At 38.7% G+C, this 24,500-nt stretch overlaps 2 protein-coding genes across 6 annotated transcripts in view; one reads left to right on the top strand and one right to left on the bottom strand.

Moving 5' to 3' along the window:
* Positions 1–7,561, top strand: part of LOC117300357 (A-kinase anchor protein 9-like) — a 126,007-nt gene extending 118,446 nt beyond the window's left edge. For all 4 annotated transcript variants that reach the window (XM_033784122.1, XM_033784124.1, XM_033784123.1 and 1 more), the window contains 6 exons: positions 1,338–1,520; positions 2,469–2,684; positions 3,104–3,342; positions 3,710–3,988; positions 4,559–4,764; positions 5,830–7,561. In XM_033784122.1, coding sequence (XP_033640013.1) covers positions 1,338–1,520; positions 2,469–2,684; positions 3,104–3,342; positions 3,710–3,988; positions 4,559–4,764; positions 5,830–5,855 — 1,149 coding nt within the window. In that variant the 3' untranslated portion in view covers positions 5,856–7,561. The remainder of the gene's footprint in view (positions 1–1,337; positions 1,521–2,468; positions 2,685–3,103; positions 3,343–3,709; positions 3,989–4,558; positions 4,765–5,829) is intronic.
* A 7,989-nt stretch (positions 7,562–15,550) lies between these two features.
* The window catches only part of LOC117299948 (lanosterol synthase-like), a 51,773-nt gene continuing 42,823 nt past the window's right edge, over positions 15,551–24,500 (bottom strand). Inside the window, exons 13-19 of one of the 2 annotated variants that reach the window (XM_033783564.1) lie at positions 23,014–23,163; positions 22,463–22,559; positions 21,180–21,351; positions 19,536–19,616; positions 17,704–17,874; positions 16,583–16,661; positions 15,551–15,725 (exon numbers count right to left, since the gene is read on the bottom strand). In XM_033783564.1, coding sequence (XP_033639455.1) covers positions 15,609–15,725; positions 16,583–16,661; positions 17,704–17,874; positions 19,536–19,616; positions 21,180–21,351; positions 22,463–22,559; positions 23,014–23,163 — 867 coding nt within the window. In that variant the 3' untranslated portion in view covers positions 15,551–15,608. The remainder of the gene's footprint in view (positions 15,726–16,582; positions 16,662–17,703; positions 17,875–19,535; positions 19,617–21,179; positions 21,352–22,462; positions 22,560–23,013; positions 23,164–24,500) is intronic. The other variant, XR_004520128.1, reaches the window with a different exon arrangement.

The raw sequence follows: 24,500 nt of genomic DNA on the forward strand, positions 1-24,500 counted from the left end.
GACTGTGGCGTCTCCCACACAGACACACACGCAATAGGCATATGCACACAATTACTGGTTTGGACGAACTGCATGGTGACACATACATGTAATGGACTCCCCGTTTATTTTGAGCATGGACGGTGACTTGGGATTTTATAACTAAACTCATATAATATGTTTTCTACTTGCAAAGTAAGAACAAACAGTTGTTTATTTATGTTCATAAATCATTTAAACTGTTGCTTTTTGGCATCTATATGAGCTGGAGAAATGCAAGAACTTTGACCTATTGTTTTAATCGTGTGAAGACATATCGCTACACAGTACACTATTGAGTCCTGCTATATATGCTGCACAACTTTTGCGACGATCGTAGTACGTAACCCTCCCTCTCAAACTAAATATCATAGGTTCAAAAACAATCAACGTGTAGTTCATATGTTGTTCCATGGAGGTAGGTTGTTCCTTACAAAGCAGTCTTCTTCCATGAAGGGTAAAAAAAAATCACGTGAGTAAAAATATTGTGCCGGGATGATGCCTATAATCAAACAACTTTATTCATGATGGGGTTTTTCCACAAAAAGGGATCAATTGTAATACAAGTTATTTAAACACCATCCTACCATTCCAAAAACTAGCAGCACAGATTGATGTTTGGAACATTGTTTTGGCAAAGGTTATTTAATACAAATCACAGTTGATAGTTTTCAAGCCCTGTGCTGCTGAAAAGCCCTGGAGGGTGTGAGATCTTATCAGCGCCAAACCACAGAAAGCTCAGCGGGGGAGTATAAACAAAGACCGGGACAGAGTGGCCCACCACCGGGAGACAGCCGACCGGGAGAGAAACTAAATAACAATTCATCCCGCACTAGAAAACCACGACCGGGACAGACATCCCTGAATATTCCCGGGGATAGTTTGGACAAGGTGCCTCACAGAAATGTTATGGGCCTGATGACCTGCCGTCGATTTCACAAAATGCTAAGATTAATCTTATCTCGAGTTAGGAAGAGTAACTCGGCCTAACTTAGGATTAATCTTAAGGTCTGCATGCTACAGTGCAGGGCTGGGACTCGTCCTATGTCTTAAGATTAATCCTAAGTTAGGTAGAGTTTTGTGAAATCGACGGCAGGGCACTATTAAAAAGTTATTACATTGTACACTGATGTGTATAAGAGTAAAATAAAATGTTATTTGTGAACCCAGTTGGAAATTTACCATCTATTAAATTGTTGCAGTACCTCTGCTAAATTATAGGACTCAAACTGCTTTTAGTTTGCCCAAAGTGCTCTCGAATGAATTAAAGGTCTAGAACGTAGACTTGAAAATTTATTTATTCTCCCTTTTTTTTCTAGACTATGCCAGTGACTCAGAGTCCATCAGCATCCCGACTCAACGATCGCCTCTTGGTTCAGAACGCTGAGTTGAGTAACTTTGCCTCAAGGCTGAGTGAAGAGAAGACTGAGATGAGATCTGCGCTGGCCAACCTGGAGGAAGAAGTCTGGAGGTTCAGACAACGAGAGGCTCAGTTAGATGAGGTGAGAAACCAGGAACATAAGAAGCCAAAAAAGGCATCCTTGGTGATGTCAATAATGGGCATTTTCTTCAACCTCGTCTTGGGCTCTGGCTTGGGCTTTGGCTTGGGCTCTGGCTTGGGCTCTGGCTTGGGCTCTGGCTTGGGCTCTGGCTTGGGCTCTGGCTTGGGCTCTGGCTTGGGCTCTGGCTTGGGCTCTGGCTTGGGCTCTGGCTTGGGCTCTGGCTTGGGCTCTGGCTTGGGCTCTGGCTTGGGCTCTGGCTTGGGCTCTGGCTTGGGCTCTGGCTTGGGCTCTGGCTTGGGCTCTGGCTTGGGCTCTGGCTTGGGCTCTGGCTTGGGCTCTGTCGTCCATTTAGAAGCAGTGTACATTTTGTACGGTGTTTTCAACATCAGACAGAGCTTGAGACGGAGCCTAAACCAAGGTTTGTAAAGATGCTCTCTTACTCAGTCTCAAGTAGTAATAATAATAACAGGTATTTATAGAGCGCTTTTGCACAGGTTACCACAACGCTTTGCAAGAAACAGTACAATAAGTGAATAAATAAAGGCACTAACAATGGGAAGACAATTGGTCTTTAGCAATCAACTGTTGGGCAGGAAAGTTTTGAGATGTTTCTTGAAAGCTTTAAGTGACTCAGCTGAACAAACTTGATGAGGGAGATGGTTACATCGGTGCGGGGCATGTGCGTAGAATGCACCTTTTGGAACCTCCAAGAGTGTATTGTCTGAACCAGAGCAAAGCCAGGTCGTTTGGGTTGGTAAACCTTGATGAGACTGGTGAGATAGCTACGAAGGTATTGTAAAAACATTTGTAAACGATGGTGAGGATCTTGAAAACAATTCACTGATGGACTGGAAGCCAGTGGAGTTGATGGAGGAGTGGTGTGACAGGGTCAACATAAGTTTTTGTGGAATCACCACATCATTATCATCATTCTTACTTTTTTTTAAGGCAACTCGACGTTCCTTAGACAACACGGACATCGCGCTAGCTGAGGAGCGAGCCATGTGGAGCCGAGAGAGGCATGCCACTCAATCAGCACTGCAGAAGTCCGAGTCCCAGATTGCCCACCTAAAAGCCCAGCTACAGCATGAGGCAGCCAAGAGAGACGAAGGGAGCCCTCACCTTGGGGGAAGTGGAGAGTTTTCCGAACACCAACATTTGAAGGTACACTTCATGGTATTTATTCTTGATTTATACCATGGTTACTTAATTACTCAAAACATATATTAACATAAAACTTAATTGGTAACGAGCAACGGAGAGCTAAAACAGGATAAAACTTTGTAAGAAAAAACTCCCTCTGAAGTAACATGGTTTTGGAAAAAGTGGTAACTTCTCATTAAAATATTTCAGTGTGAGTTCTCGCGTATTTGAAAGCACACAAATTTGTGCAACAAGGGTGTTTTTACTTTCATTATTTTCTTGCAACTTCAATGACCGAGCACCAAGTGAGAATACTGGTCTTTGACATAACTACAGGTGTCCAGTGCCTTTAAGCATTAACTTGTGACTGAACAAGTCTTTGTGCAAGATAAGAAATCTTTCAAATGGTTTATTAATTTTTTCTTCAATTATCATTCCAGTTGCAGAAGATGTACGGCAAGTACCTTCGAGCGGAGAGTTTCCGTAAAGCATTGGTCTACCAGAAGCGCTACCTCCTACTCCTCTTGGGCGGTTTCCAGGATTGTGAGCAGGCCACGTTGCAGCTGATCGCTAGGATGGGGGCATATCCAGCCCCGGAAGACCTAGAGCGAAGGTCGAGGCACAGCAAAGCATTCACCAGGTTCAGGAGCGCTGCTAGAGCTGTCATAGCTGTGTCTAGGTTAGTTGCATGACAGATCTAGTTTCATGCATGATTTAGACCTTTCTATCTAACATCACAGCCTGAGTTTTTGCCAACCGAGATTGAAAAACTAAGAAAAGCCATAAATGCAAAACAAAAACGGATAGCCACAGTTTGTAGAAATGTTACACAAATCAATTCAACAAATCCAAATATCATACTGCTTCTGTGCAAAAACAAAATGCGTTTTTCTGGGTTAACCACAACGATCAATACACACAACAAAAGAAGTAAGATAATCTAACATCTAATCGTGATTCCAAAATGTAAATTATCCAGAAATCTTTAATATTTTTTCAAAAATTGATTCATTTTTGTATTTTAAATTAAACTTTCTGCTTGACAGACTCAAGTTTTTGGTGAGAAAATGGCGACGCGCCACACGGGTTGGTACCCCTGTCGCGACCGGTACCCTCCAGCCAGACCTCACATCACCCTCCCCAAGAGGGCTCCCTTCTACTTCTATTCCCTCCGTCAGGGTCACGACCCCAGTCCGAAGGGGTGCTTATCTCGTCAACGGTGCTTCACCGCCTGTTCGTGATGTCACCAGGACTACGACGTCGCGGACAATCTTCCAAAGCAGTCACCATCGGGCAAGGTCTTCCAGTCCTGTGTTATTTCATGGGTAAGCTTTGAACTCTTGTCTTATGAATAAGTTATATGTTATGAATAATTAATAAACTCTAAAACTTCCATTAAGCTCTTGTTCTTATGTACATCTTATATATCACAAATCTTCCAATAAGCTCTTGTGCTTATGAACATTTTATATATCACAAATCTTCCATTAAGCTCTTGTTCTTATGTACATCTTATATATCACAAATCTTCCAATAATCTCTTATCTAAGGAATAATTCATATCCGAAATCTTTCATTGAGCTCTTGTTCATATCCCAAATTTTCCAAAGGTCTTTTGTAAAAGTTGTTAAATTTCCATCGGGATAAATAATTTTATTTGGTTTTACCCTTTACCGATGTGCATAAGCACTGTATGCTCAGTACTTTCCCGAGTTCTGTGAACAAAGCATATGACTTGGGTGCCATTTGAACCCACGACCTTTGCCCGGTAGATAGAGGCAGTTTAAGCTTGTTTGCCAGAGTTGGAAGCAAGACCATCCAGTCTTCATTTGAGCATGAGACCTCGGTAAAAAATATTTGTAAGAACTGCAGATTTCCTGTTGATCACACTACAGTGCGTCGTCAACATCACCACGTCCTGACGGCAGACCCTCGGGGTATCACTCCGCCTCTCATCTTGACAGAACCCTGAGCAGATCCCTGGACAGACCCCTAGACAGACCCCTAGACACAACCCTGAACGGAGACCCAGAGGCGTCGTTAACAAACTACATCCAGAAGCTTGAGAGTCTTCAGCAGCGACTTGGAGCCCACATCACAGGTAAAAAGAAATTTGTTCCCCCACCCCAGTTTAATTTTTTAAACTACATGTAGCAAGAAGATAAAAACATGGTATTACCGCAAACTACATATACATTGATACCATGTGTACCTCACCATGCAATGGCTCAAATCATATACTCAAGTATTATGGTAACACCCTCCGAGTTGTGGTAGCATTTTTCCAGTGAGTTGACCAACTGCTTGGAGTCATTCAACTGTACAGGGCCAAATTTCATAGAGCTGCTAAGCACAAAAATTTGCTTAGAATGAAATTTCTTCCTTGATAAAAACAGGATTACCAACCGATTTTTCTCGTGATTTTCAGGATAAGCAAACAACAGCTGAATACCAATAACAAGCAATATGCAACAAATGGAAATTTAATTGGTAATCCTGTTTTAACCGAGGAAGAAATTTCATGCTACATGTAAGCAAATTTTTGTGCTTAGCAGCTCTATGAAATTGGGCCCAGGTTGTTTGTGGTGGCAAACTGCACAGAACTACATGTAATCATAATAATCACTCTGTTGTGTCACGCAGTGACTCATGGTACTTCAACATTATTACCACTAGTCACTGGGCCTTAAAACATTCCTTAAACCATCTCAGCTCCCTAGGGAGTATACAAGAACCATCTCTGCCCTCACAGGTACCCATTTACGTGTACCCCTGGGTGGAGAGAAGCTTGTGGTTAAGTGTCTTGGTCAAGGACGCAACTATCACGACCAGGATTCAAACCACACTCTGCTGAGCAGAAACACCAGAGCTTGAGTTTAGTGTTCATATTGACGGCCACAACATCCAACTAGTTCTAGTATAGCGCATTTTACAATAATGTAACAATGCACTTTGCATATAGTGACCTGGTCATTGGGCCAATAACTTTCCTGTAGTCTTTCTCAGCTCCCTGGCGAGTATACAGCCTGAGCTGCAATGTCAAACACATGTTTTTCAAACGCAGTATCAACCTCTACCCTCGCAGGTACCCATTTACAACCTTGGGTGAGCAGTGCATTCATCATATTGATACATGTAAATTTAAACATTTTCCCAACAATTTTAGGAGATGCAAGATACTCCAAAAGGTAGTGTCTGAAGAAGTCGACCCATCTCGCTACCCACATGTACGCTGCTCCCTCAACACCAGCCTCCTAATGAACCTCTGTGATGGTCCCTGGTCAACTCCTACATACAACTCTCAGTTGTACATCCATCAGAAAGCTATTGGCCTTAATAAGATGTGCTGTGAGTAGAAGTAGTAGACCAATCTGCTACAAACAACTCTCACTTGACGCTGGTAGCAAGCTGATCAGAAAGAGTATAGCCTTAGTACGATTTTTTGTGAGTATTCTTTGTAGCTGGTTCTAAACATCCACAAAGATTAATCGTATAACTGTTCCAAATTACAACTGCTTTTATCTGTAAAGAAAAAATGGCGGGGCCCAATATCATAAAAGGGTGTAAGCACAAAAACTTGCTAAGCACGGAAGCATCTTGCTTAGCAGAAATAGGTAACCATCCAAACTACTGTGCTTTACATTGATGTTACTGGTACCCCACTCGTTTTGTTTTGCCTAGCATTTTGCCAAGAAGTGCCGAGTTTAGAAATAGAGTGTCTAAGTACACTAGAGAAAAGATATTATAGGACGTCCAAATAGCATATATCCAAAATAGTTGGAGGACTGGGAAAAGGACAATTTCTGGCCATTCCTTTGCTACATGCTGCAATTTGAGCATCTCATTTCTTGATGTCCGTGTTTTGCATGGACCTCCAAAACCAGGAAATAACCCTGAAAATTATCATCTTCTTTTTTTCTGTAGTTGTTTTAAAACTTTAATACACCGTTTTATTTGTACACCTGTAGGTTTTTGTTCTGGTTTTTAATACAGTTGAGAACTATTTTTTAAACGGATTTTGTGTGCTTGGTCATAGAGCTCGGAATATTACCTCAAACCTACTTTGAATGAACTGGTTCAACCTTTTAAGCAATAAAAAAAGTAGCAGTTTTATTTAGTGATTTTTTGTGTGAACCATATCCATATTACTTTGGCGAACATTTGTGGAAGTCGTCAAACTTAAACAAAGAAGTTTTGGCCGTAGAACCCCAAGCCAGAAGAATAAGCTGAGTGCACTTACACGCTTCTTCGTCAAGTTTTTACATTAACAACTTATCCTAGTTAAGAATGCTGTGCTTACATTAGTAGAGTATTAGAGGGTTGAATGTAAGAAAATCATTTCCAGATCTTTTTTGTATATGTCAGCAAAGATTGTGCCAAACGAAATAACTTTATAAGCGTTTCCTAGATGTTGTTGAAAATTTAAAATATTAGGAGGGAGAGGGGTAGGCCCTCTGGATTGTCCTGCTGTAGTCAATATCAAACCATGGAATCAAAGTTTGTTTACCAAGTGGGAACCAACAGTCTGCTATAATATTTTTAGTGAATGCATTTGAAAATGTTATCCCTTTACAAGACCGTGTATTTTCTTGGTACCATACACTTTGTCGCTACACTCTAAGCTCAACTGTCCGCCAATGGCTTGCCTTTGGGGGATCTCTTTGAGGACACTGTCGCTACACTCTAAGCTCAACTGTCCGCCAATGGCTTGCCTTTGGGGGATCTCTTTGAGGGCACTGTCGCTACACTCTAAGCCCAACCGTCAGCCAATGGCTTGCCTTTGGGGGATCTCTTTGAGGGCACTGTTTGAGCTTGTCTATTATAAGTAGGGTTTGAAACTTTGCATGGTGGAAATAAAATATGGAAAGGTTTGCGGTAACACCATGTAATGACTATCACGAAATGAGTTGGGGTGGTTCTGAAAACGACCGTTGGTTTCAACTCGACATTTCGATCAGTATGCTCCGATCATCTTCTGGAGAAAGCATTGTCTACTATAGAAATAAAAAAGGGAGAATGTTATGCTGTGCATTCTATTGTCAAAAACACTTTATTACCAAGTGTATAGGAAACCATATTAACCAATGGAAAAAGCTGCAATTTGCCACCCACCAAAAATTGTAGAGCGCATGAACTTCTGAGATTTTTCTGTGATTTCTGAAGTTCTCAGCAATCCAAGGGTTGTGAAATCACAAGCGTTCGTGAAATCAAAATGCAAATTGTTGAACTACATCTATGGGGCGTTTTTTCCCAGCTGCCCCTCAAATGTTAATCATAATTATTAACTTTTTGTATCAAACAAGGTTTCAGCAAAATGTCCCAGAACGATGTGGTCTTAGATTCTTAAAAAAAAAAAGAATTCAAGACAAAAACTCAATAAGCAATAGTGATACTATTTTGGAAGTTGGTTTATTTTTAAAAGCTGCATTTGAACTACAGTTTTGTTGGATTTCCCAGTTTGTAGTAACAGTTCATTATTTTGTTAGTTCGATTTCCTTTTCACTTTTTTTTTTAAGATATGTAAATATAATTTGAAACATTTCTGAAAATGGCTGTATATACTGAGCTTGCTTGTAAATTGAATATAAAAATGAATCAGAAATTTATGGGAATTGTTACCAAAAGTTAGAAATGACGAATGCAGTATTCAAAAAGTTGAGGAAGTTTTGGTGCTCAGAAAAAAAAAATCTTGTCAGGCAGTTTTCTTTTTTTCTTTTCCTTAAAAAAAAGTGTACTTAAATTGACATACATGTAATATGCAAAACACAAAAGCACACATTCCAAAGTAAATTAGTAACAGATAATATTTTTTAAACTAAGGACATACAATCTGCCGAGATAACTTTGTACGATTTGTAATACATTTTAAACGTTCAAGTTGAATTACAAATTTGCCGTCTTAATTGTAATATAAACAAACATGCTGTTGTTATTCTATGCATGGCTTGCCATACTGATTTAAAAATATGAATTACTTAAATGATGTTAACATTTCTCAGTTCTGAGAGTTGTGTTGTTAAAACCAGAAGCAGAGTGGCACATAGAGGGCTTTTTTCGAAAGTCTTGGCTTCAGTTTTCCCTTTGGCTGTGACTTTGACGTCATAGGTTAGGGCTTAAGAAGCCTTGTTTAGAAGCGACAACATTTTCAAATCGCTGCTCGACTGAAGTCAAAACCATGGTTCCAAAATGGCTACAGTGTGCGTTTCATCGACTCAGTGGTTTAAGGTCAGTGGTTAAATGCAACACTTGTTGTAGTCCAAAGTGAAAAATGGACACAAGTTTGAATAGTTAAATCAAAATTCGAAAGTAAATGTTTTTCTTAGAAACCAAATATTTCTTGTTGAAGACCACTCCAGATCAATAAACTCCATTTAAAAGTAGCTCCTAAATATGCAAATGCAGTTTTTTTAAATCAATACAAACTGCACAAACGTCCTGAGCCAACGATTTTCATCATGTTACCGCCATCTTTGTCTTGTTCCCTGTGTGGGATAGCAATAATGAACACTGATTCCCAATGTGCCAACTAGGATCCAGACTCTCTTTTCCGTCAAGCCTCAGTTTTGGTACATAGAATTTGAATGGGTGAAGAAAAGAAAAAACCAAGATGGCGGCATTATGATAAGGGTCTATGGCCATTTTGGACACCACATAAAGAAAGTGCATGATTTGTAAATCACTGACCAAGCCCAAGCTCCAAGCCGTGGTTTCGAAAATCGCCTATGATCACTTCTGGTATTTTGTCATTAAAACTTATTTCACAATCAAGGCTTTAGTTTTACGAAGCTGTTGTTTGGGGAGGCATATTTTCCTGAAATGTATCACAGAAATAAATTAAAGATTAAATGTTTACATAATTTCATAATTTGCTTGTAAGAATGATTGTACAAAGCTAATATTTATATTAATGCAAACAATGAACGCCATGCAAGTTAGCAGGTAATAATGTGCCAGTGCTATCAATAGAACCATGTATTTCAATAACCCTTCTACTCTTTGTACCATTCTCAAGCGAGTTTATCAACCCTCCAAAACCAAACAACGGCAAGGAGTGTGTAGGTTAGCGCAACTTTGCACAGAACTAATATGGGTGTAATGTGTGGATGTACTTACCACATGATAGTGCAGGCTGGCTTAGCTTATCATTGAAAGACAATGGACACTATTGGTAATTGTCAAAGACCAGTCTTCTCACTTGGTGTAGCTCAACATACGCATAAAATACAATGTAACATACCTGTGAAAATTTGAGCTCAATTGGTCGTTGAAGTTGCGAGATAATAATGAGAGAAAAATACACCCTTGTCACACGAAGTTGTGTGCTTTCAGATGCTTGATTTCAAGACCTCAAATTCTAAATCTGAAGTCTCAAAATCAATTTCATGGAAAATTACTTCTTTCTTGAAAACTACGTTACTTCAGAGGGAGCCATTTCTCACAGTGTATTATACTACTAACCTCTCTCCATTACTTGTTACTAAGTAAATTTGTATGCAAATAATTGTTTTGAGTAATTACCAATAGTGTCCGATGCCTTTACAACCACAGTGGATGATGTTGATTGGTGAAGCAGTAGGAGGGTTAGGTAATGGAAACATGCCTTCATTACAGGGTTGTGAAATTTTCTGTTTATGGCTACATGTACATATTTATAACATAGTTTTGAAATCAAAATGGCTTTTCAGTTACCGTTGTCCGTTTTCATTGTGAGTACATTCCTTAACCCTCCGCTCAAAATCTTTCTTAAACTCAGTTGAAACTCTCAGAGAGTTCATCAAATTTGAAGACAATTTATATTTTTAGGGAGTGGTTAATTTTTATTTGACAGTACAACATGTGAATTAGTTTGACCTATTTTGAATGTGCATAGATTCTTAATAAATGAATGTTTTTATAATGACATGCACTTGTTCAGTGGACAATTTGTTTGCCTTTTGGAAGCACTTTTTAAAACCTTTACCGTACTAAAAGTATGGTTCCCTGACACTCCCTTCACAAATTAAATTACTCTGAGCAGCACCAGTCTACAAAAAGCCTCAGCCTCAAACATATTGGGCTGTATTGGCGTTGTTTATTGCACTTAATTTGTCATCATGATTTTTTCTTTTTATTACTAATAAAGCAAAGAGATAGAACCAACAAAATAACACGGGGTAAGCCTTGCCTTTTTTGTGTAAATACCCTTGTAGTTTTTCTAATTTGTACACCAAAAATACAAGGCTTACCCATTGTAATTTTTTGCCCCTTGTGATTTTTCCTCATTTTTACCTCAAAAATGCACGGCTTACCCCTTGTTATTTTTCTCATTTTTACACCAAAACAGCAAGGCTTACTTACCCCTTGAAATTTTTCTCACTTTTAAAACAAAAAATGCAAGGCTTACCCCCTTGTAAAAATGAGAAATGAGTAAGTCCAGCTGTTGATTTCACAAAACTCTTCCGAACTTAAGATTAATCTTAAGAGATAAGATTATAGACGGCAGCATTTTCAGCCATTTTTGGGCCTAAAATTGAAAAAAATAAAAAATTTCTTGAAAAAATTTGATAAGTTCACAAGGCCTTGTGAACATTTTCATTTTCTGTGAAAATTCCAAGGCTATAGCCTTGTGAGTATTTTCATGTAAAATTTGATAAGTTCACATTTTCATGTAAAATTTGATAAATTCACATTTTCATGTAAAATTTGATGAGTTCACTAGGCTATAGCCTTATGAACAATTTCACAAGGCTATGTGAACATTTTCATGTAAAATTTGATATGTTCACAAGGCCTTATGAACAATTTCATGAAAAATTTGATAAGTTCGCCTTGTAAACATTTTTGATTTTGAAAAATTTGATTGTTAACATTTTCAAGTTCACATTTTCGTGAAAAATTTGATAAGTTCACAAGGCTATAGCCTTGTGAATATAGCCTTGTGAACAGTTTCATGTAAAATTTGATAAGGTCACATTTTCGTGAAGAATTTAATAAGTTCACAAGGCTATGCCTTATGAACAATTTCATGAAAAATTTGATAAGTTCACAAGGCTATAGCCTTATTATAATTTCATGAAAAATTTGATAAGTTCACAAGGCTATATGAACTATATAGCCTTGTGAACATTTTCATGAACAATTTCATGAAAAATTTGATAAGTTCACAAGGCTATAGCCTTGTGAACATTTTCATGTAACATTTGATATGTTCACAAGGCTTATGAACAATTTCATGAAAAATTTGATAAGTTCACAAGGCCTTGTAAACATTTTCATGTAACATTTGATATGTTAACATTTTCATGTAAAATTTGATAAGTTCACAAGGCCTTGTGAACATTTTCATTTTCTGTGAAAATTCCAAGGCTATAGCCTTGTGATTATTTTCATGTAAAATTTGATAAGTTCACATTTTCATGTAAAATTTGATGAGTTCACTAGGCTATAGCCTTATGAACAATTTCACAAGGCTATGTGAACATTTTCATGTAAAATTTGATATGTTCACAAGGCCTTGTGAACAATTTCATGAAAAATTTGATAAGTTCACAAGGTTATAGCCTTGTAAACATTTTTGATTTTGAAAAATTTGATTGTTAACATTTTCAAGTTCACATTTTCGTGAAAAATTTGATAAGTTCAAAAGGCTATATATAGCCTTGTGAACATTTTCATGTAACATTTGATATGTTCACAAGGCTATAGCCTTGTGAATATAGCCTTGTGAACAGTTTCATGTAAAATTTGATAAGGTCACATTTTCGTGAAAAATTTAATAAGTTCACAAGGCTATGCCTTATAAACAATTTCATGAAAAATTTGATAAGTTCACAAGGCTTGTGAATATTTTCATGTAACATTTGATATGTTCACAAGGCTTGTAAATATTTTCATGTAACATTTGATATGTTCACAAGGCTATAGCCTTGTGAACAATTTCATAAAAAATTTGATAAGTTCACAAGGCTATATGAACTATAGCCTTGTGAACATTTTCATGAACAATTTCATGAAAAATTTGATAAGTTCACAAGGCTATAGCCTTGTGAACATTTTCATGTAACATTTGATATGTTCACAAGGCTTATGAACAATTTCATGAAAAATTTGATAAGTTCACAAGGCCTTGTAAACATTTTCATGTAACATTTGATATGTTAACATTTTCATGTAAAATTTGATAAGTTCACAAGGCCTTGTGAACATTTTCATTTTCTGTGAAAATTCCAAGGCTATAGCCTTGTGATTATTTTCATGTAAAATTTGATAAGTTCACATTTTCATGTAAAATTTGATGAATTCACATTTTCATGTAAAATTTGATGAGTTCACTAGGCTATAGCCTTATGAACAATTTCACAAGGCTATGTGAACATTTTCATGTAAAATTTGATATGTTCACAAGGCCTTATGAACAATTTCACAAAGGTTATAGCCTTGTAAACATTTTTGATTTTGAAAAATTTGATTGTTAACATTTTCAAGTTCACATTTTCGTGAAAAATTTGATAAGTTCACAAGGCTATATATAGCCTTGTGAACATTTTCATGTAACATTTGATATGTTCACAAGGCTTGTGAATATTTTCATGTAACATTTGATATGTTAACATTTTCATGTAAAATTTGATAAGGTCACATTTTCGTGAAAAATTTAATAAGTTCACAAGGCTTGTGAATATTTTCATGTAACATTTGATATGTTAACATTTTCATGTAAAATTTGATAAGTTCACAAGTTCATGAAAAATTTGATAAGTTCACAAGGCCTTCTGAAGGTTTTCATGTAAAATTTGTTAAGTTCACAAGGCCTTGTGAACATTTTCATGTAAAATTTTATAAATTCACAAGACCTTCATTATAGCCTTGTGAACATTTTAATGAAAAATTTGTTTAGTTCACATTTTCATGTAAAGTTCACAAGTGAACATTTTCGTGAAAAATTGAAAAAGTTCACAAGTCTATAGCCTTGCAATTTTGGTGTAAAAATTTCAAAAAAATTAGAAGAAAAAAAGGGGTAAGCCATGCATTTTGGGAGTAAAAATGAAAAAAATCCCAAGGGGTGATAATAAGCCTTGTATTTTTGGTGTAAAAATTGAGAAAAATTACAAGGGATAAGCATTGCATTTTTGGTGTAAAAATTAAACAAATTACAAGGGGTGAGCGTGAGCCTTGCATTTTTGTTGTGTAAATGAGAAAATTTACAAGGGGGTAAGCCTTGCCCTTTTGGTGTTAAAAATGAAAAAAACTACAAGGGGTAAGTCTTGCATTTTTGGTGTAAACATGAGACAAATTACAAGGGGTAAAACATTGCATTTGTGGTGTAAAAATGAAAGAAAATTGCAAGGGGTATTGAGCCTTGCATATTTGGTGTAAAAATGTGGAAAATATTCGGTGTAAAAATGTGGAAAAAATTTGGTGTTAAAATGTAAAAATTACAATTACCAGGGGTAAGCTTTGCTTTTTGGGTGTATAAATTAGAAAAATAACAAGGGGTAAGCTTTTCATTTTTGGTGTAAAAGTGAGAAAAACTACTTGCATTTCATGGGTAAAAATATAGAAAAAATGTCTTGCCTTTTCGGGGGAAATGGAAAACGTTGTAGGGGGTAAGCAGTGTATTCCTTCAAATTGTTTTTTTTTTAACAACAGGATGAGAAAATTTGCAGACAATTTCAATAAAAGATGCACCTTTTATTACTTAATTATTCAAGATTTAAAAATTGTATTACATAATTTTCAACTAATATCTTGAATGCTATTTATACCCAGATCAATTTTTTTTAAATAAATACAAATTACCATCCTGCCTTAAAACATTTCTTGGAACAGGAGAAAATGGAATCACAAGGGGGTAAATCTTGCATTATTTTTCAGAATTTATGAACAAAATTAAACCTAATTTAGCACAATTGTTTTACCTCTGGAAGTATAACTGATACATTTTTGAATACTTCCGCAATATTTAGTATAAAGAACAAGTTACCTTTGTTTTCACTTCATTCAGTCCATGGCACTTCCTGGCAGGCACGGTACCGTAATCTGGCCACATGGGAAATGTTTAAACTTGCTGTCAGAATGTCCATGTTGGGCACGATCGGTCAATCGCGCAAAACCATTCCTGCACAATTGGCCAATCGCGCAAAACCATTCCTGCACAATCAGCCAATCGCGCAAAACCATTCCTGCACAATCGGCTGATCGCGCCGAGCCATTCCCGCACGATCGGGTGATCACGCATGTTTAATGCCGAATGTTGCGCGATCGACCGTTTGTTGCACGATCGACCGATTGTTGCGCGATCGACTGATTGTTGCGCGATCGACCGATTGCTGCGCAACTAATAGATCTTTCAATACTGCAGCGCGATCAGTCGAAAGCGCAGCGCGATCAGTCGAAAGCGCAGCGCAATCAGTTGATCGCACAGATTGACCGATAGCACCCAACATCCACATAAATACAAGAGTAACAGATGAGCCCCCTTTCTTGATATCAAAAGTTGAAAAAATCAAACAGTAAAATCTCCATGAAATTCAAAATGTTGTTTTCTTCTGTGTACAAATCGTGCCTGTCCGGGTGCTATACACCTCTCTTACTATTTATGCATGACGTCATAATTCTTACCCAAAATGAAGCTATGGGAGCATGTTCGCCACCACTTGCAGTGGCTGCGCCCATAGCCTCGTTTTGGGTTAGCATTGTGACGTACCTCATGTATAAATATTAAGAAAGGCGTATGGCTCTTTTGTAAACAAGTAATGTCAAAGGTCACATGGTCATTATGAAGGTCCAGGGGTCAATTTCATAGAGAGTTACATGTTGGTAGGAGATATTAAAAACTTAAGGCTAGTCCTGCCAAACTCGAGATAAGACAGGTCCTAACCCTTTGTGAAATCGACCCCTGACCTGAATGATTTCTTAACAGCCATAGCTTTGGCTAAGGGTACATGATTGTACATCCCTATACCTCTATGCATCGTCACCGTAGATCCTTGCATATCGACCCAGAGCCCATATTGGGAACAGGTTGCGGTAGCTGGTGTAGCTGATTGCACATGACTTGTTGAACACGCCTTTTATACTCTCCTGCAAAACATCCAAAAAGTCCTTTATAAAATTCCATGCTAAATCAAAAATATACATTTCTCATATTCAGTGCAAAGGTCATATATGTACATGTGCGTTCTATGTTTTGCACTCAAAATTGTCCTCAATCGTAGTACGACCCAAACTAAACATGTTATCACAAAAGGGCAGTATCACTCAAGAACTACAGCCGACTTTGGGATAAGGCAACACAAATCAGCAAGGGTGCGAAAGACTTAAGCAATAAATTAAAGAGCTCAAAAAGCTGGGCATTTTAAGTTCAAAATGTACAAAATAGCGGGCACCGAAAGAGTTACACAAACATGTCAGACTGTAGATCATTTTTGCATATGTTTGTGCTCAGACATTCAAGCCAGGGAGCAACGGAAAGAAGTGGGCAGTAGAGTGGCACCTGCTCTCCCAACTCTGGGCAAAACAGTGGAGAAAATTCAGGCGCAGCAAGAAGAAAAAATTTGACAGAATAAGAGTAAGGACCTAAAATCTGTTTGTCCCTCATGCGCTCATGTGCATAATGCGTAGTGAGCGATAATTAAAAATTTAAATACACGAGAAGCAGTGCACATAAATTTTACAGATACACAGAATCATGCAATACAGATACATGGAGTTGTGTAAAATGCTGTAAGTGCATTTTTTTTACTTTTTTGGCTGAATTTTAGAAAGTGGTACTTTTATTTTGTTTTATCTGTTTGACATGCAAGCAAAACATTCCCCCTGTTCGCCCTACACAAAGAGTCTCCATTCACCCATGTGTTAATAGAACATTTGGGTACAAATGTTGTTTGACGATACCAAGAATGGACAGGATGTAAAGGTGAAAGGTCATGACCTCTTACCTGAGCCCAATCCCCGTTCGGCAGCTGCCTGTCTCTGATGACCCGAATGCCTCGATCGATGACTTCACGCTCTGGAAATCTGGCAAAATTGAGGGAAATATATCGCAGTTTGCAAAAGGAATCCATTCACTTAATTGTTTCAGCTTGAACCCCCCTCCCCCCCCCAAATACAGGACTTTACCAACTGTGCCATCTAGCTTTCATGAAAGCAGTCTCCCTATTTTGTTATTGTTTTTGTTTCAAATATCAAGCTACAAGGAAAACTGACTGGGTAAAGTTCAAGTAATTTTGGGTCATATCCCCTTAAGGTGATCCCGCAGCTGCTGGAAAAACTTGGCAGTGATCCCTCGCTTCACGGCAGCCAACTGTTATAAGGCTTTCTGACTGGCACCCCCAACAAAGATATTGACTAATAGGGAGGCCGGCAATACTGTGCGCGTCGCGGGAATGCTGTGCGCGTCGCGCGTATTGCGTGATGTGGCAAAACTGTTTCAGCCGTTGCTCTCGACCAATAGGAATGAAGAAACTGTCTTAAAATAACAGGTGCAAGGTCGCGTGTCACGCCCATGAATTAACACTTTATACCGGTCATAAACAAAGGTTTATACACACCCACGTGACGCGCTCTCCACTAATAGGAATAGGGAAACTGTCCGAGGTATTTATGAATTGTGGTTCTTCATTCACTTTATGAGCAGTTACAAATTGTCAATTGACTAGGCCAGTGCGACTAGTGCGACTAGTGTCAAAGTCACGACTATTGATTGATCAGTCGACTGCTAAAAAATTTTCACGACTACTGACAAAACTGTTGTGACTACTTCAAAAATAGTCGCTACTACCTGTTTTGTGAATTAACTGTGTCGTGCGAGACTATTCATGACAACATAATTTACTTACAAAACACAATCAGACATCAGTGACACAACTCTTCTGTGCTATAGCTTAAATTGTACGAAACTACGCCTGCGGCAAACATTGCCACAACGCATCTTGAGAATTACAAATTAGTCATGACAAGAGTTGAAGTCACGCCTAATTGAGGGCGACAAGTAGAGTAGTAAATTTCACTAGTCACCTAGGCCTACTAACAGCCACGATACCCCCACCCCTTCACTAACCTGACAGCCATGAGTGCCAGTACAGACCATGCCGTGTTGACAACCTGCGAGGTTTTACTCTGGATGTAGCGACGTTCTTCACAAGATTCAAACTCCTCTCCCCATCCTCCGTCTTCCATCTGACGAGAGAGGAGGAAAGCACACGCCCTCTTTACCTCGCTGGATGCTGTCCTAAAAAGGAAAAAGAAATATCCTTTGAGTTGACCTGCGTTGTGCAAAGTAGCAGTAGCTAGCGTGAAGCACTTTAAATAACATGAGAACCGTTCGATAGATCCGGCCTTACTACATGTAATCCTCTACTAGAGCCCCGCCTTTGAGATAGTGTAGTCATTCACGGGGTTTCACTAATAGTGACCATGACCCTTTGAATTTTGCCGACTGTACTTCCAATCAGCGAGTTAGATTTAAAGATTGTCTGGTACAATGGCGTACTACATGTACATGTAATCCTCAAGTAGAGCCCCTCCTTTGAGAGAGTGTAGTCATTCACGTGGTTGAGTTCACTAACAGGTCACCATGACCCTTTGAATTTTGCCGACTGTACTTCCAATAAGCCGTTTGCAAGTTAGATTTAAAGATTGTCTGGTACAATGGCGTACTACATGTACATGTAATCCTCAAGTAGAGCCCCTCCTTTGAGATAGTGTAGTCATTCACGTGGTTGAAATCACTAACAGGTCACCATGACCCTTTGAATTTTGCCGACTGTACTTCCAATAAGCCATTTGCGAGTTAGATTTGAATATTGTCTGGTACAATGACGTACTTGGTCACAAGTTACCGCCTAAAATTTGAACTCCCCGACTATCAAGACAATTGCTAGGTCACATGATTGGGGGCAAGCATTTCCGCAGTTACGTAAGAGTCGGTGAACACCCATCCACAATTCTGAATGGATGTGTATGGCGCAATGGTAACAGGGTTTGCTCATCTTGAGTCTTGTCCTGAATAATTTGACACAGCAACTGTCTCTTTCTTCTTCTTCTTCCAGGTATAGTGCAGACTTCATGTATAAAGATAACGCACTGTGAGGTTTGTGCGCGCACTGTCCAAATTTGAGGGCGGGTAAACAAAATAAAAACTCATGTGCATATTATGATGTACAGTGGTGTGCAGTTTAAAAAGTAGAATGCCTGAGAGCTAGATGGTTCCTTCCCTCCTCTATCATAGTCTAGCGTCTGAGGAATTCGAATTTACGCGCTAAGCAAGTCATTGGAGCAGACAATATTGAAATCCAACTCGCAAATGGCTTACTGACGTGAATTCACCCCCCAAAAAAAACATACCTTGTGCACACCCATAAGAACACATACAATTCTTTGCCTGTGAATTTGTACCTGAACCTTGAATTCTATTTATACATTTTGATACAGTTTGAAGCCAAGACAAGAATTACCTTGTGACCAGCCCCAAACAGACATAAAAGTAAAGTGTTAGCCCCCTCCCCGTTTGTCTGCAACAACTGTGGTAGAGACTGCCATGCAAGAATCGGACTTCACAGCCGCAGCCGCAGCTGCAAGAGAGAGGACAACCCCTCAAAAAAACTTCAGTAATGACGGACGGATGCCTACTTCAGTAATGATGGACGGAAGCCTACTGTTAGGAGATGAAAGTCTCAAAGTAGTTTGTTAACAAAGTATCTTTTAAACACAAAACTAAAATTTCTGCTTCATGTTATTTCTGTTGACATTTTTACTGACAAAATTTGATTAAAGAAATGAGCAATATTATAGCAGTGTCCGGGTGTTTTGTGATGATTAAACAGATATGAATGGTTTCTCTAAAAAAATCTACTTTGAAAAACTAGTATGTACACACACTGGTGCTCTTACGATGTTTTGTAGCTGTATCCCATGCAGGCGTAGGCTTCCAGACCAAACCAGGCGGCATAAGTGAAGCAAACACCCCAGGAACTAAATTCAAAAATTAAAATATCAGAAGAAACAAATGTAAAATTATTTAGTCAAAAGAGGGCCTCTACATCTGAATTTGACGATAACATTTCTCATGACATCCGACCCATGTATACTGACCCACAAGGCTTTGACTTCCTGGAGAGACAAAGTGTACACAGCTCAATGCAGGAAAACAAACATTTCTTACATTTTGTGAAAAGGGCAGTTTATGATTGGCATTAAAGTCACCTGGAAGTGTTTTTTTGTCAAGATAAAGCTTTTGTCACTAAAATATGTGTTTTGATGAGTAGAATATGAATAAACAGTTAACTAAGGTTCTAAAAATTTAGTTTCCATTGTATTTACAAATTTAAAAGTAGGCCCGACCCGAGAGGGCGCTGTTCGTGACGTCAATCGAGGCGCGATATTTGAAGCACGGCGGCTCGAAGTATTTGCTGCACAGCACTGAAAAAGACGTCTGACCGGACCACTTTGCAAACTGACCCCATTTTTAGTTGTATTGCTGCCTCAAGCAGCAATACATCAGCAGCAATACACGTGGTCGACATTGCCGGAAAAATGCAAGAAACAGACCTTTTTTTCGAAACGTACAAACTCACGACTAGGACTTGCATGTACTTGCACGTACGTTCAGGTACGATCGAGACAAAGTCTGGCAAAGTCTGCCTCGATTGACGTCACAAAAGGGGTAGGCGGAGTCACCCCCCAAACAACTTTATTTATTTTTTAAACATATAAATCGTTACAAACAATTACTCAACAAATTATTTCATTGTGCATTCACATATACTCTAATGTTTGAAGAAAAAAAAGTTATATTTCCAGGTGACTTTAAGTTTTCCAAAAAAGGAGGAAAAAAACAATTAAAAAAAAAATATTATATGTTATTTTCACATTCATCGATGTTAAAAGTAGGACTACAACATTTTTCAAGTGACCAGTCTTGCCTTCCAGGAAATGCTACAAAATGCACGAGGTCACTCATTTTGTGACCTAGGTGGCATGGTCTGCCAACACATTGCACCGACATCACATCACTTTGCATGCAAGGACATGGTGCGAATAAAAACAATGGCGCGCACATCGCCCAAAATATGCCCTTCACAACATTTCTATGAATAACACACACAGCTCTATGTATGTTGGCATCACTCTGTGGACATTCCTTTGTTCTATACACATCCCAGCCCTAATCTTATTCTTTTAAGGTCTACATTTCGTATGACACGTTAAAACACAGGGGAACCGACTCAAAAAATGGTGCAACCAAGACTAAATTGCCTCAATGGTGTCAGGGCACAATTTTAAGGCTCTGCTTACAGTTGCAGGGAATTCCACGCTTATGTCAAGCACATAGTAGGTGCGTACTCCACATTACTAGCCATTTTTCGCTTACACAGTAGCGCAAAAATTAAGCACTTAGTAAGTGGAGAATGATGATCATAAGTGCGGAATTCGGCGGTGGGCAAAGCCATGAAATTGGGCCTAGGTGAATAAGGTCAATATAGTTTGGCAGAGGACAATCATTGTAGCCAAAATATTGACGGAATATTAACGTACCCTTCCCATGATCCATCCCGCTTCTGTTTATCAGCGATGTACAACAGCCCACGGTCCAGTGTAGCTCGGATTTCCGCTTGGCGATAATCGGGATAAATGTCACTGAACTTCTTGAGTGATTGCAAAACAGCCGAGGTAAGTTCTACGTAGGTGTAGTCTATCATGATGTCACCTGCAGATAATATTAGCAATAATAATAATACTCGGTTCTTATGTAGCACTTTAGAACAACCCTAGGAGCGTATCAAAGCGCTCAGTATTGTCCTGCAAGGTATGTGAAGCTAGTTTTGAAGTATGAGACTTATTCCGTTATAGCAACATGTTATGGTTTCCAAGGTGCTGTGGTGCAATATGCTGCTGATCATACGGGTTCTACTACAAAAATAACACAACACACAGGACCATGCGGCTTTACGTCCCATCCGAAGGACGCAACAATAATGGTTAGGTGTCTTGCTTAAAGACACAAGTGTTATGGCTGGGACTCGAAACCACACTCTGCTGATCAGAAACACCAGAGCTTGAGTTTGGTGTTTTAAGCCGCTCGGCCACAATACGCTGATGAGAGAGTATCGCTGTGTCAGTTGGGGGACCAGAATGTGACCTGCGTATGGGGTTCTGAACCACAAACAATGGATCACCTACTCAGATGTTCCTACTGGAGCAGAAGTGGAGGCTGGATAGTGGAGATCATACAAAATTCAATGAAAGTGCCAAAGGCGTACTCATCAGTTCTAGCTGAAACACGACATCTAGCGTGTGTGGACACAATAAGAAAATGTTGGGGAAGACAGGGGTAAGAGTCATAATTGATCCAAGTTCGAGAAGGTGTGTTGAAATGATGACATTTCCCTTTTTTGGAAACCCTTGGGGTTATAGATATCAAGGAGCTTTCATTACAGTAACCGCAGCCCAAGAGAAATAGGTCAAAGAGTAGGATTTCATTACAACTGAAGAAAATAATAGTTACCTTTTTTCACTGGGCAGACGTTAAAAAAAGTCTTAATTGAGATACCAGTCACAGTGCAAGCTGTGCGGTCTAGTGTTTAAACCATCTGCTCTAGTGTTTGAAACATAGGTTCGAATCCAAACAGAGTAGCCTGTGGTGTTTTAATTCTCACCGCAGGACTCAGAAACCATCGTTTCATTTTCATGTAAAAACTACTAATTTGGACCCTAAACTTTCATACTAAAATATTGTCTGACATTCTAAGGCATGACTAAGACAATCATCTTGTACACAGCCTGTTGTGTTTCAAACTGACGACCACAAACAAACGTACCAAAGACTTCTGATGGATTAAGTTTCTCAAGAATTACGCCCCCTCGCATGGTCTCGTACGTTGCAAATCCGCCGTCGCTATTTCGCATGTTCAGCATCTATGATAAATAAACACAACAGACTTTAGCATTGAGCATGCAGTACCGGTGTTACAGGAGATTCTGTCCCCCATATGGGCCGGCGAACTGCGAACAAACTTCTTCTAACAGCGCCCTCTTTTGAATCATCCTTCTCCAGCCCAAGCTACTTTCCAACATAGGGGACAGAATTCACATAACAAATCTCAGGTACCCTGAAAATTTGGGCTCAATTGGTCATCGAGTTTGCAATGAGAATACAAAAACATTGTTGCATTACTTTGTGTGCTTTCAGAGAAATTACCTCTTTCTCAAAAACTACGCTTCTTCAGAGGGAGCCGTTTCTCACAATGTTTTATACTATCAACAGCTCTCTATTGCTTGTTACTAAGAAAGTTTTGTATGCTAACAATTATTTTGAGTAATTACCAATAGTGTCCAGTGCTTTTAAGACAACAAAAAAGTTTTATCTTACAACATCCACAGCTTCTTGGTGTCTTTCTTGTGTGATGTGGTCCTTGAGAAATGGACATCGCTGTTCAATCATCAGCGCAGACTTGAGTCCCTCTGCAGTACAATCAGCAACGATCCAACCGCAGTCACGTGTGCTGAATGGGTACCCACCCTGTAAGCAACACACAACATCAAAGTCATATGCTGTAACAACCGTTACTTACTTATTATTTAGTTTGCTGTTATACCAATCATAATAAACAAATAATAATAAAAGATCTGTCAAAATGATTTACATGAAGGGTAATTTTGTGACATACGCGTCAAATGAACTCAAATAAATCAACAGGATGAACACAATTCTTTAACTTGAAACAAAGTTCTTTAATAATATAAGGGGAAATAATATTTACAGAAATGTTTTACAGAAAAGTTTTACAGAAAATTTACATAAAATGAGAGTAAAGTTTGTGGAGTTTAACCTAAAGGGGTCTTCTCTTACGCTGAGGTTTTGGTTGAGGAAATCAATTTAAATGACAACTGCACACCTTTGGTAATTGTCAAAGACCAGTCTTCTCACTTGGTGTATCTCAACAAATGCACAAAATAACAAACCTGTGAAAATTTAAACTCAATTGGTCTTCAAAGTTGCAAGATAATAATGGAAGAAAAAACACCCACTGTCACACGAAGTTGTGTGCTTTCAGATGTTTGATTTTGGGACCTCAAAATCTAATACTGAGGTCTCGAAAATCAAATTCAAATATTTTAGTGGAAAATTACTTCCTTCCAGAAAACTACGGTACTTCAGAAGGAGCAATTTCTCACAATGTTTTCCATTGCTCTTTATTGCTCATTACTAAAAAGGTTTTTATGCTAACCATTATTTTGAGTAATTACCAATACCGTCAAGTGCCTTTAGCTCAAAGGTTCTGCGAAAGACCTTGGTTTATGCAAGTAAAAATAAATAACAACAAAAGTACCCCAAAACATGGCCAGGGAACTACGAAAGATTTGACAGGTAAAAGTAAAAGTAGTACCCGTGGTTGTCGGAGCGCTTGGTACCATTTCGAAAGCACTGGGGAAACATCTAGAAGAAATAGGGGCAAATGCGAGGATGGATCTGTTGCAGAAGGCAGTGCTTTTGGGAACAGCAAGGATCCTGAGAAAAACCCTTGAGATCTAAGGCTAAGGGACGTAGCCCGACTCAAGGAGTTGCCAGCACATAGGAAAAATTTTCATGCTGTAAGAAGATGAAATAATAACAATAGTAACAAGTTCTCAGCTCCCTGCCATAGTGCTACAGAGGCTTTTTTATACACAATATAATAATAATAACCCACTTTTATATAGCTCTTTTCACGCCCGAGGGGTGTCTCAAAGCGCTTCCGACAGTATTACCCCTGGTCACTGGGCCTTAAATCATTCCTTAAACCATCTCAGCTCCCTGTGGAGTATACAGCCTGTGCGCAATATATGCACTACTCAGCTAAACCAATCACAAGAACC

Source organism: Asterias rubens, chromosome 15, assembly GCF_902459465.1.
Source record: "Asterias rubens chromosome 15, eAstRub1.3, whole genome shotgun sequence".
Classification (NCBI taxonomy): Eukaryota; Metazoa; Echinodermata; class Asteroidea; order Forcipulatida; family Asteriidae; genus Asterias; species Asterias rubens.